Raw genomic sequence first — 12,970 nt, 5'->3', positions numbered from 1 at the left:
CTGTTTCTGCTTTTAAGAGTCCAGTTGATATCTGGTGAGACTTGATATGTCACAGATATAATACCCTTGAACTATTCCATAACTATTCTAGAGCTTGTAGATCAGTACACACTTCAAACCTGTCTTTCCTGTGGACTGGTCTCAGAGGGGTTCTTAGTTCTAACTTTTCCATCCAACATGATTCAACCTCAACTGCCAAGGAGGGCAGGATTTCATTTTGCCACCAGGTGTTTCTGAACCTTTTGGCTGCATCTGTTTTTTTCTATATTCAACAGAAAATGTGCTTTAGAGAAATCTTATCTAGTGAACATTTTACTTTAAATCTGCACCTCAGGTCCAGGCGGCAGCACTACTGAATTAGCAGGAAGAAGCCTTGTCTGACCCGCTTAGCTCCATCAGCTCCACAGCAGTAGCTCAGTGAGACTGGCAAGTGTCTCTAGAAACAGGAGAGAGAATGAGGAGGACAGATGAAGTGCAGCAGTAAACAGGGGCTCTCCGGTATATGAACCACATCCCTCAATGCAGAACATGTCTGGTTTGTTTCCACTTGTCATACAATGCGTCAAGGTTGAATAATGTTATTCTGCGGCATGTCAAGCAGCTTGCACAGTTTCCGTGGAGATTGAGTGGCCCCTAGCTGGCCCTCCCCTGGCTGTGTGCCCGGACGCCTCTTTAATACCATTTGGTGTCGGGTTGAACCGGTCGTCCTCCCGAACAGCCCGGGAGAGAGAAGAAATGCTGTGGGACAGTCCATACTTTCTACCAACTACTGGATACAATGCTTGACGGGGCAGAATAATGGTGCTTCAGCAGCCTGTTGAGGAATAGATATACATTCAGTTACTGTGGGTTTAAGAGTTGAAAAAGTGATTTATTGAGGTCTTAGTTCAAGACCTTCAGAGGTTTTATGAATGAATAGCACAAAGCCATAAGCTGCATCATGTTCATGTTGAAATTTACCTGACAAAAATATAAGGTTAAACTAATTGGGTAGGGTGGCAGGTAGCCTATTGGTTAGAGCACTGGGCCAGTAACTGAAAAGTAATTGGTTTGAATACTTAAACCAACATGAGTGAAACATGTTGATGTGCCCTTGCTCAAGACTTTCAGAGGTTTTATGAATGAATAGCACAAAGCCATAAACTGCATCATGATCATGTTGTGATTACAGCTCAACTTCCAAGAAGATGTTTACATAAAAAAAAAGGTCAAACTAATTGGGTAGGTCAGCAAGTAGCTTAGCAGTTAGAGCGTTGCGGCAATAACCAAAAGGTCATTGGTTCGAATACGCACGGTGAAAAATCTGTCGATGTGTGCCCTTGAGCAAGGCACTTAACCCTAATCTGTTGCAGGTGCGCCGTACTATAATATGGCTGACTGTAAGCATTTCACTGCATATGTATGTGACAATAAAACATTTGAATTTAAATGAAAGTTGCATGAACTATCGTATTTGCTACAAAAACTATTGAAAACCGAGTTGATAAACAGAACAACAACAATTTAAGTGCTCTGTTTGGGACTTTAGACAGCCATGATGTTGCACCAAAGTCATACGCTAAGTGCGCTCTTTTGTGTAGTGTAGCCGAATGCTATTGGTGTACGGCGTACGAGAGAGCAGACAGCCAATCCGCTCAAGCCTTGTTAACATGTTGGAACAATAACACAACTTGTTTCCTCAAGAGATAACGGCTTCAGTTTTCGGTGAGTTATTTAGTAATTATCTGACTTAATTTTTTTATGGATGGAATGTGACATCAGCCATGACAACATTTCTGGGACTGATTTCTGTTTTCACGGAGTCTCAACGGGGGGAGACATCCAACGTTTACATCGAAACTGCAGCCGCCATTACACCACCGAAGAAGTGAATGCCACCCTTCTTCGTCGTTTTTACAAAGCACATAAAATATGTTCAGAGCGACTACTGGCAGACAGTGGTGAATTAGTTTAGCTAACCTGACAACTGACTTGTATTGATAAAGCTCAAACAGTTTTAAGGTGATATTAATCGTGGTAATGTAGCTTAACGTTGCTTGCATTGTTTGTTCGCGGAAATGCTAGCTAGCAGCTAGCTGTCAGTCAATACATAAAAGGCTAACGTTATTTATCTTCCTACAAACATGCAGCTAACTAGTAACGTTTGTTGGTTAAGCTAGTTAAACCCAATCTAAACTTGCCAGTGCCACCAGCGAGTCAGCCGCCCCGTAACAACATAGCAAACAGCTAAATTGCTGACCTCCGGGATTTGTCTGGATCACCTTTGGCATTCATTTGGCGCCATTCACTAACTTGTACTGTAATGACAGAAGTTATTGTGAACGTATTGCAATGTGCAGTACTTTAATGTCAGTACACAATTCCACTAAATGGTATTAGCTGTTTGTCGTATTGTGTTGCATGTTATTTTCTGTAGTTCTGTAGGGGAAATTATAAGGCTGTATATTAGCCTACAATCATGACCTAATCACGTACCATTGTGGAATATATTATTATTGCCAGAAGATACTCTACCATTCCACATGTTTACATGGCTGCACTGGGGTCAGAACGCAATCATGGTTACATTAAGACACTGGAGCCAGCACACGTTATGGGTCGGAAAACGTACCTCAATGCAGGGATGTGATATGCTACTTTACTCCAAATTTGACATTTATTCACACTGCTCCATCGAGAAGATAGAAATTATGCAGTAGTCACCGCAACTATTATGGAATGGCATGTCCACTGAATGACACTGCCATTCCAAATTGGCTGCGGTGGCTACTGTTAGCTAGCATGAGGACGAAAACGGAGGTAGTGTATTTTTTAATTAACCCCATCCACTCTCTTCGGGGGACAAAAATCGCTTCTTTTTTTTTGTTTTTACTGCTTTTTTGTATTTTTTGTTTGTTATATATATATACACACATTCTCTCCCTTTAGGAGCACCAAGTGTGGACAAAATAACAATTACCTACTGCCATTTTGTCTGAAAGTTCAAATCTCCTGTCTGACCAAAGCCCAGGCACACGTGAAGATACTAATTTCCATCAGTAGAGGGCAATGTTTACAACATGACATCAATCAAACATTTTTACATCGTTCCCATTTTAAATGAGGACTTGCAAGCATTTATACATTGGGTAATACAACACATTCTCAATCGGTCTACAATGAAATATAATGATATTTGGATGCATCAGCTGGTGGGGGGATAGGCTACATTAGGTTATGTTAATAACATATTAGTTAGGCTATATTGTAGGCTAATAATTGAGTGCATGTGCTGCTTGCAAACATAAAACAGAACACCCAACCTGAATTGAATATGATCAGTAATGCACTGTTTTGGTCTAGATCTCCTCTCTCTCCCTGTGGCAGGTATGGCGATGGATAGTGCCGCTGTGTACATGTGCTTCCCCTGCTACCAAGAGTTTGACACCCTGGAGGAGGTGCTGGCCCACCAGCTGACCTGCACCACAGAGAACATGGGGAGTGGGGCCCCCACCCCTGTCTCCATCCCCTTCCTACAGACTCAGGTAATAGTGGAAGCTTCAAACTCCATGGACATTTAAACTAAATAGGCTAGGTCTAGAACATTGATAAACAATCAAGTTTTATTAATCTTCTCTCATCTTTTGCACATCTAGGCTAAATGGTTCTGGATAAAAGCATCTGCTAAATGTCATATATTATTGTTATTGTTATATTACATTTTATTAATGCAGTAGTGTGTACATTTCATAGTGTCGCCATTGTTGTGCTCAATGTTTCCCATGCGAATTGGAAAGCCTTGTGAGGCTGAAGCGTAATTCACAGTCCACACGCGCAGAGCCGTGATAGTCCGGCGGTCCGTCTGTGGGGGAGGCACAACCCGACCCGACTCCTTCAAAATTCCCAACCAATGCGGCTCCAGTTTGAATGTGGTGACGGTTGAAAAATAGCTTGAGCCACGCTGAGAATTAAAAAATGAAAGCCAACAGTCCAATACTCTAGAACACTGCTGTGCAGACACGTACATGTTTTGGACTCTGATAAGCACTGTAGCCTACAAAACTGCACTGCATTTTACCCAGTACAAAAGGAATTAGATCCTCCGTTAAGACCTGCATAACCAGGAATTTTCAGTTCACTGAGACGTATTCCTTTGAGACACAGTTCATCCAAATGTTGTACTGCGTTAAGTGGCAGTTCTACAAAGAAGTCCTACAGAATATCTGCATGTCTGAAAGTTCATGAGAGTGAGAACATTCCATTCCATTTTCTTTGAGTCATAATGGGAAATTAGATGACCAGCACTGTCCTTATTTTTTGTTTATTTTTGGGGATAAAAATTGATAATGCAATATTCAAGTTGGGCAAGAACACATATTTCAAAAACCACCGTACACAAAAAACGAATAATATGCATAAAATAAAAATATGACAGATCACATTACTTTCTACATCAAATATTGAATTATAATATTAAAATGTACAGATACTTTTTCTGTTACTATGTAATTTGAAGGAGTAACACTATCCTTGTTCCACTGTATCGCTACCTCGTAATGATAGCTACAGTGTGCTCGGAGGTTTAAAATAGTGAGCCGTCGACCGTGAGTGACGTTTACCAGCGTCACTCTCCGAAACGTGTCCCCAGCCTCCCATGGTGACGGTCTCCTCAAGCTCAGAACCATAAAGCGTGGTGTCATGAGTGACAGGCAGAAGCATCTTGAGTTGCCAGTGGGGAGAGAAAAGGAGTGTGAAAGATGAATCAGTCAGCTCCACGCCTCCTCCTGATGGATGGCTCATTGGCCTCCTCACAGACGAATCAGCTGTGGAAACATTCTATAAAACCTAAGTGCCTTATGGCATTCTGGCCCCTGCTCTGCCGTCAGCTGCCTGATTACTACCATTCAGACTTCATTAGCTAGATTATCATCATTTCTGTGTAACATTAAAGGCGACATTGCTATAAAACAGGGGGTGTTTACATTTCAAATTAATGTAGGCTGCTATTATACCAAACCTTTTTTTTTACTTGACTTGTTCAGATCCAGAGAACTGTAATTACATGGAAGAGGCCTAGTAGGAAATTAGAAGCTTTGCTTTTTAGCATTAAAAAGGAAGATGGAAAATGAACACCGTGGTAGAACCACTTTGTAATATGTATGTATTTAATGACATTCCTATTACCCATCTTGCTTACCAAGAGGGAAAGATGAAGTGTTATTAAAAATAAACTTCAGCAAAGTGGAGTGCTCCCTCAGTTACTTTAATTACATGTTGACCCATGTGTAATATTTTAGTGCACTTCCTGAGTTGAAGTCCAGTTCTGGAATCGGTAATTAAATCAATTCATTATATGATACAGGCCTCTATACACACAGCCAGTTTCACACATAGACATAGCCAGTTTCCCTGACCAAACAGGCCTATGGGCCCTGGTCAGAAGTTGAGAACTATAAGGAATAGAATGCTATTTGGGATGTAGACACAGTTTCCTGTCTCAAGTCCTTCTAGGTGACTGACTCAAACACCAGCGTCACATTGAAAATGCTCTCTCATCAAGAACATATGAATACACACATACATGACACTATTTCAAGAGCCCCGGACGGTCCGCAGGATTAGTTTTTGCCACGTTGGATAAGAACAGTGTCAGCGGCAGTTCAAGTTACATAGTCTGGTTTTATAACTATTACATAGTCTGGTTTTATAACTCAGCTCCCTTACTGAGCTAAAACTCTTGATTTGTGAGTATTTACTATGAAACTAAATAAATCAGACATGACTGAAATTTATTGTAATGGTGATTTAGTTTGTTTGCGGAATCAAAACAAGCAAACAAAAAACATTTACTAAGACTATGGAGATTTAAATATATCCATAATAGCAGTCTGTTTCTCTATACTATACTAAATATATTATATATTATATATATTATATTAAATATACTAAATTCTAACAATGACTCTAACAAATTGTCTAAAGCAAGCAAGCTGGTAGTACTCAGTCTAGGCTACTAATAACAGAATGAGCCACAGTGGTGCCTCTGCTTGAATGAAGACACTCCTGAAGGAACACATCATTAACCTCGACCTTGATGGTTCTTATCATCCTAATGGATCAACGAGCAGTTCTCAAACGCCACGGACTGGCCCTCTGAACTCAACTGATAGGCCTGTGGTATTTATCATCGCCCTGCCCCTCAGTCCTTTACCCCCCCCTCAGAGAAACCCTCCCTCCCCAGCTCTGTTGATCTAAAGACTGCTCTGTCTGCTCTCATTGATCCCTCTGTCCTCTGAATACTCTATTACTATATTCCTCTATTGTCATCCCTCATCTGCCTGACAAAAACACTGTTCCTGTTTCATTTGACTATGGACTTTTTCAACAACAACAACAAAAATATTGTCACGTACGTAGGTGCAGTGAAATGTGTTCTTTTACAGGGTCAGCCATAGTAGTACAGCACTCAAATTAGTTTTTTTACCTTGTCGGCTCGGGTATTCAAACCAGCGACCTTTCTGTTACTTGCCCAACCTTATAACTGCTAGGATACCTGGTTGCCTGTGATGGTATTGCTATCCAGTACTGCCATGGAAAGTTTTTCAATTTGACACCAAAACATATTGGCGTTTTCGTTCACTCATTATTGTCCAGACTGGTCAGCTTCTGATTTGTCTTATTTTCTCATATTCTCTTTTTCTTTCCCTCTCAACAGCAACAGGTGTATACCGAGCCCATTGCTCCATCGCCTGCCCCTCAGACCAAGGCTAGTTTCTCGTCTGTGCTGCTCAGCTCTGGTGCACCCGGTCTGGCCATGGCTAGCCCAAATAAGCCCTCAGGAGACACGCCCAAGATCCTGTACCAGTGTGGCGACTGTGATGCCCTGTTCCACTCCCTGATCCTCTGGCAGCAGCACCGCAAACATGGCCAGTGTCTTCAGACCAAGGCAGGACCCACCCAACCAGGACCAGAAGAGACCGGCTCTGGATCTGGATCAGAACTGGCCCCAGAGGGAGGGGGTAAGCACGGTCAGGCTGAAGTGGAAGTGGAGGTGGACCTGGGTCCAGATGAACCATACAAACCAAACTCACCGGATGACCAAGAAGGAGGAAGGGGCAGAGGGAGAGGAAGGACTCAGGAGAGGTCACAACAAACCCAGCAACAGCAGGATGTAGTGAAGTCTGAGCTGCCAGCAGAGAAAGAGGAGGATGGGATGAGTGCAGAGGACACATCAGCCACCCTGGATCACACGTATCTGCCAAACACCACCAACAGAGGGCAGGAAGGAAGAGAGGAAGAGCCAGAAACAGAGAGTGTAGGGGAATCCACTGAATCTAAAGCCTCTGAGATCCAGGCTCAGGCAGCTCATTCATCTACAGAGGCCCAGTCTGCACCAGACAGCCAGTCCATCCCAGACCGCGCTCCCTCCCAGGACACCCCAGACCCTGCTCCCTCCCAGGACCCCCCAGACCCTTCTCTCTCCCAGGACCCCCCAGACCCTGCTCCCTCCCAGGACCTCCCAGCCGATAACCCTGGGGAGGAGCAGACGTCCTACTACTACAGGATGAAGGCAGCCAAGAAGCTCAAGCCCCCGTCCAGCCTGCTTTGTGTGGACTGTGGCTCCAGCTTCGGCATGGTGTCTGAGCTGGTCACCCACCGTAAGGCCCAGCATGGCCTCAAGGAAGCCCTGCACCACTGCACTGTGTGTGGGGAGAGCTTCCTCAACACCACCCTCTTCCTCTACCACCGCAAGCAGCACAAGGAGAAAGGCAAGGAGGGGGTCACACAAACCCAGGCCCAGGGAGGACAGATGCAGGATGCAGATTACCAGTATTACAAAATACTAACACTGCAGCAAGAGGTGGTGGAAGAGTCTAAAGAGGAGACAGTGGGGGTGGTGGATTCCCAGAACAATGGAACTGAGAAGCAGAACCGGGCTGGAACCCCCTCTATTTCCACTGTTTCTACCTCTGCTCTGGTTAAGGTGGTCCAGGGCCAGAGTTTCCTGTGTGCCCAGTGTGGAGCCAGCTTCACTAAAGAGCCAGAGCTCAGTGCCCACCGTAGGGACAAGCACGGCCTGAACGAGCCCCTCCACCACTGTTCCCAGTGTGGCCAGAGCTTCATGAACACCACCCAGTACCTTTACCACCGACGCCAGCACCGTGGGGAACCAGGGACTGGGGCAGGAGCAGCCACACCCCCCCAGGGAAGCCCCCGCGCCCCAAAGAGGATGCTGTCCCCCCCTGCCGCCTCGTCCAGTGCTGCGTCAGGCTCACCGGCGAAAATAACTGCTATCAGGATACGTAGCATCAACGATCTCAATGGTAGGTTCGACCCAGTGGCAGCTGGGTTCGACCCAGTGGCAGCTGGGTTCAACATAGTGGGAAAACTTAACTCTGCTGTAAAAAATAGAATAATAACTGATTCCAAACCAAACGGAATATTGCTAAGTTTCACTATTGTTTAAGGTTATTTTGACGGACCGTCAATAGTTTCTGACCATGCTCTCTCCTCATTGGGCAGAGAACAAAGACCAGGGTAAAGAGGTGAATCCAGTCATCCTTAAGGAAGAGCAGGAGGAGAATATTGTAGTGGGGGAACAACCGGACATCAACCTCCCTCCTCCAGCCAAGCTGATGCAGGACTGGTCCCGCACCCCTCTCCCCCACGTCTGCCCCCACTGTGGCCAGACCTTCACACGCAGGGGGTTCCTCCGCGCTCACGTCTTCAGCCACACCGGAGAGAAGCTCTTCACCTGCAAGGTACTGCTAGACTGGACATGTGTTCTATTGAAAATGCTGTGAAATATTGATGTTAATGACTGAAACTAGTTGTGTATCAACAAGTAGCAGGAGTTAGTTAGGAGCAGCTTCCTATTATATACTTAATGTTTATTTTTCTGTTTAATCTATGTGACAAAATCTTAGTGCTCTTGTGCTTGGTGAAATAGCTATGTTGTACTGGGCTTCCGTCAATCAAATTCATCTCATTCTTCTTCTTGGTTAATTCAGGTGTGTCAGAAGTCGTTTGCGTCCTCTCCCAACCTGCTGCGCCACAGCCTGACCCACATGGGCACCAAACCTTTCCCCTGCTCCGTGTGTGGCAAGCGCTTCTCCCAGCCGGGTGTCCTGAAGAGGCACGGCCTCACCCACAGCCAGCCCAAATCCCGCCGTCGCAGGTCCCGATGGAAGGTCAGGCATGGGGGGGGTCACTGCACCCTATAGTACACTATTCCCTATGTGGTGCACTACTTTTGAGCTCTGGTCTCCATTGGGCTCTGGTCTCCGTTGGGCTCTGGTCTCCGTTGGGCTCCGGTCTCCGTTGGGCTCCGGTCTCCGTTGGGCTCCGGTCTCCATTGGGCTCCGGTCTCCGTTGGGTTCTGGTCTCCGTTGGGCTCTGGTCTCCGTTGGGCTCTGGTCTCCGTTGGGCTCTGGTCTCCGTTGGGCTCTGGTCTCCGTTGGGCTCTGGTCTCCGTTGGGCTCTGGTCTCCGTTGGGCTCTGGTCTCTGTTGGGCTCTGGTCTCTGTTGGGCTCTGGTCTCTGTTGGGCTCTGGTCTCTGTTGGGCTCTGGTCTCTGTTGGGCTCTGGTCTCTGTTGGGCTCTGGTCTCTGTTGGGCTCTGGTCTCTGTTGGGCTCCGGTCTCTGTTGGGCTCTGGTCTCTGTTGGGCTCTGGTCTCTGTTGGGCTCTGGTCTCTGTTGGGCTCTGGTCTCTGTTGGGCTCTGGTCTCTGTTGGGCTCTGGTCTCCGTTGGGCTCTGGTCTCTGTTGGGCTCTGGTCTCCGTTGGGCTCTGCTCCCCACCGGGCTCTGGTCTCCGTTGGGCTCTGGTCTCCGTTGGGCTCTGGTCCCCACTGGGCTCTGGTCAAAAGTAGTTCAATATGTAGGGAATGCAGAGCCGTTTGGGACACAGCCCTGGATTACCTGATTGTTTTTAGAATCAAATCAAATTTATTTATATAGCCCTTCGTACATCAGCTGATATCTCAAAGTGCTGTACAGAAACCCAGCCTAAAACCCCAAACAGCAAGCAATGCAGGTGTAGAAGCACGGTGGCTAGGAAAAACTCCCTAGAAAGGCCAATACCTAGGAAGAAACCTAGAGAGGAACCAGGCTATGTGGGGTGGCCAGTCCTCTTCTGGCTGTGCCGGGTGGAGATTATAACAGAACATGACCAAGATGTTCAAATGTTCATAAATGACCAGCATGGTCGAATAATAATAAGGCAGAACAGTTGAAACTGGAGCAGCAGCACAGTCAGGTGGAAGTTGAAACTGGAGCAGCAGCATGGCCAGGTGGACTGGGGACAGCAAGGAGTCATCATGTCAGGTAGTCCTGGGGCATGGTCCTAGGGCTCAGGTCCTCCGAGAGAGAGAAAGAAAGAGAGAAGGAGAGAATTAGAGAACGCACACTTAGATTCACACAGGACACCGAATAGGACAGGAGAAGTACTCCAGATATAACAAACTGACCCCAGCCCCCCGACACAAACTACTGCAGCATAAATACTGGAGGCTGAGACAGGAGGGGTCAGGAGACACTGTGGCCCCATCCGAGGACACCCCCGGACAGGGCCAAACAGGAAGGATATAACCCCACCCACTTTGCCAAAGCACAGCCCCCACACCACTAGAGGGATATCTTCAACCACCAACTTACCATCCTGAGACAAGGCTGAGTATAGCCCACAAAGATCTCTGCCACGGCACAACCCAAGGGGGGGGGCGCCAACCCAGACAGGATGACCACAACAGTGAATCAACCCACTCAGGTGACGCACCCCCTCCAGGGACGGCATGAGAGAGCCCCAGCAAGCCAGTGACTCAGACCCTGTAATAGGGTTAGAGGCAGAGAATCCCAGTGGAAAGAGGGGAACAGGTCAGGCAGAGACAGCAAGGGCGGTTCGTTGCTCCAGAGCCTTTCCGTTCACCTTCCCACTCCTGGGCCGGACTACACTCAATCATATGACCCACTGAAGAGTCTTGAAGAGTCTTCAGTCACTGAAGAGTCTTCAGTAAAGACTTAAAGGTTGAGACCGAGTTTGCGTCTCTGACATGGGTAGGCAGACCGTTCCATAAAAATGGAGCTCTATAGGAGAAAGCCCTGCCTCCAGCTGTTTGCTTAGAAATTCTAGGGACAATTAGGAGGCCTGCGTCTTGTGACCGTAGCGTACGTGTAGGTATGTACGGCAGGACCAAATCAGAGAGATAGGTAGGAGCAAGCCCATGTAATGCTTTGTAGGTTAGCAGTAAAACCTTGAAATCAGCCCTTGCTTTGACAGGAAGCCAGTGTAGAGAGGCTAGCACTGGAGTAATATGATCAAATTTTTTGGTTCTAGTCAGGATTCTAGCAGCCGTATTTAGCACTAACTGAAGTTTATTTAGTGCTTTATCCGGGTAGCCGGAAAATAGAGCATTGCAGTAGTCTAACCTAGAAGTGACAAAAGCATGGATTAATTTTTCTGCATCATTTTTGGACAGAAAGTTTCTGATTTTTGCAATGTTACGTAGATGGAAAAAAGCTGTCCTCGAAATGGTCTTGATATGTTCTTCAAAAGAGAGATCAGGGTCCAGAGTAACGCCGAGGTCCTTCACAGTTTTATTTGAGAGGAACAGCGTCCGGCCTGTCTTACAATCCCCTGAGAACATCTCTGAACACACCACAGACAAGTCCTGGAGAGCCACAGCGTGAACAGGGTTTTGTTCCAGCACAATCGGGTGTGTTGATGCTGTGCTGGAACAAATATCTGTACACACTGAGGCTCTCTAGGATCGGAGAAATTCAGGAATGCTATTTGTCTCTACGTTAACATTGAGACAGGCTGTTAGTTGTTTCCCCTGATGTTGTGCTGTGTCAATGACATCCCTGCAGAAGAGGACACCAGAGGGGAGGATGGAGAAAGCCAGCTGTTCGCCTGTCCCAACTGCACTGCTCGCTTCCAGACTGACCAACAGCTGCAGGAGCACAGGTACGGGCGTGACTGGGCTGTGACTCAATTAAATGTGCAGGTTGAAATCAACCCCAAAGGCCTGTTTCACAGAACTAGATTAGACAAGGAACACATTTCAATGTGTAAGTTAACTTGATTGGACCCTGCTTGTTGTACAGGGAGAAACAAACACACCACGGTACTGTATTTACAGTGGCAGTAGAGCATAAGACTGGACTGAGAACAGGAGATGTGCTACACATAACCCAAACACAGGCCGGACGCTGTTCCTACACAGGCCGGACGCTGTTCCTACATAGGCCGGACGCTGTTCCTACACAGGCCGGACGCTGTTCCTACACAGGCCGGACGCTGTTCCTACACAGGCCGGGCGCTGTTCCTACACAGGCCGGGCGCTGTTCCTACACAGGCCGGGCGCTGTTCCTACACAGGCCGGGCGCTGTTCCTACACAGGCCGGGCGCTGTTCCTACACAGGCCGGGCGCTGTTCCTACACAGGCCGGGCGCTGTTCCTACACAGGCCGGGCGCTGTTCCTACACAGGCCGGGCGCTGTTCCTACACAGGCCGGGCGCTGTTCCTACACAGGCCGGGCGCTGTTCCTACACAGGCCGGGCGCTGTTCCTACACAGGCCGGGCGCTGTTCCTACACAGGCCGGGCGCTGTTCCCACACAGGCCGGGCGCTGTTCCCACACAGGCCGGGCGCTGTTCCCACACAGGCCGGGCGCTGTTCCTACACAGGCCGGGCCCTGTTCCTACACAGGCCGGGCCCTGTTCCTACACAGGCCGGGCCCTGTTCCTACACAGGCCGGGCCCTGTTCCTACACAGGCCGGGCCCTGTTCCTACACAGGCCGGGCCCTGTTCCTACACAGGCCGGGCCCTGTTCCTACACAGGATTTAGACAGAGTTGTTAACATAGAGACAGAGATGCCTCAGTGCCCTTGAGCCCTCGCCAGCGATGATTGACAGGCGGGCGGCGGTAAATTAAGATAACGATAAAGGGTAGGACGAGAAAGCGATGGAGACAGACAGGCTGAGGAGCTAGAGG

At 47.5% G+C, this 12,970-nt stretch overlaps 1 protein-coding gene across 1 annotated transcript in view; it reads left to right on the top strand.

Moving 5' to 3' along the window:
- The first annotated feature begins 1,405 nt into the window (after nucleotides 1-1,405).
- The window catches only part of LOC109877717 (zinc finger protein 574-like), a 36,366-nt gene continuing 24,801 nt past the window's right edge, over nucleotides 1,406-12,970 (top strand). The window contains exons 1-6 of the mRNA XM_031787153.1: nucleotides 1,406-1,704; nucleotides 3,367-3,524; nucleotides 6,695-8,303; nucleotides 8,503-8,741; nucleotides 8,991-9,175; nucleotides 11,858-11,941. Coding sequence (XP_031643013.1) covers nucleotides 3,369-3,524; nucleotides 6,695-8,303; nucleotides 8,503-8,741; nucleotides 8,991-9,175; nucleotides 11,858-11,941 — 2,273 coding nt within the window. The 5' untranslated portion in view covers nucleotides 1,406-1,704; nucleotides 3,367-3,368. The remainder of the gene's footprint in view (nucleotides 1,705-3,366; nucleotides 3,525-6,694; nucleotides 8,304-8,502; nucleotides 8,742-8,990; nucleotides 9,176-11,857; nucleotides 11,942-12,970) is intronic.

This window comes from Oncorhynchus kisutch, linkage group LG13 (genome assembly GCF_002021735.2).
Source record: "Oncorhynchus kisutch isolate 150728-3 linkage group LG13, Okis_V2, whole genome shotgun sequence".
Classification (NCBI taxonomy): domain Eukaryota; kingdom Metazoa; phylum Chordata; class Actinopteri; order Salmoniformes; family Salmonidae; genus Oncorhynchus; species Oncorhynchus kisutch.
This window is presented reverse-complemented; position numbering and strand designations above follow the sequence as displayed.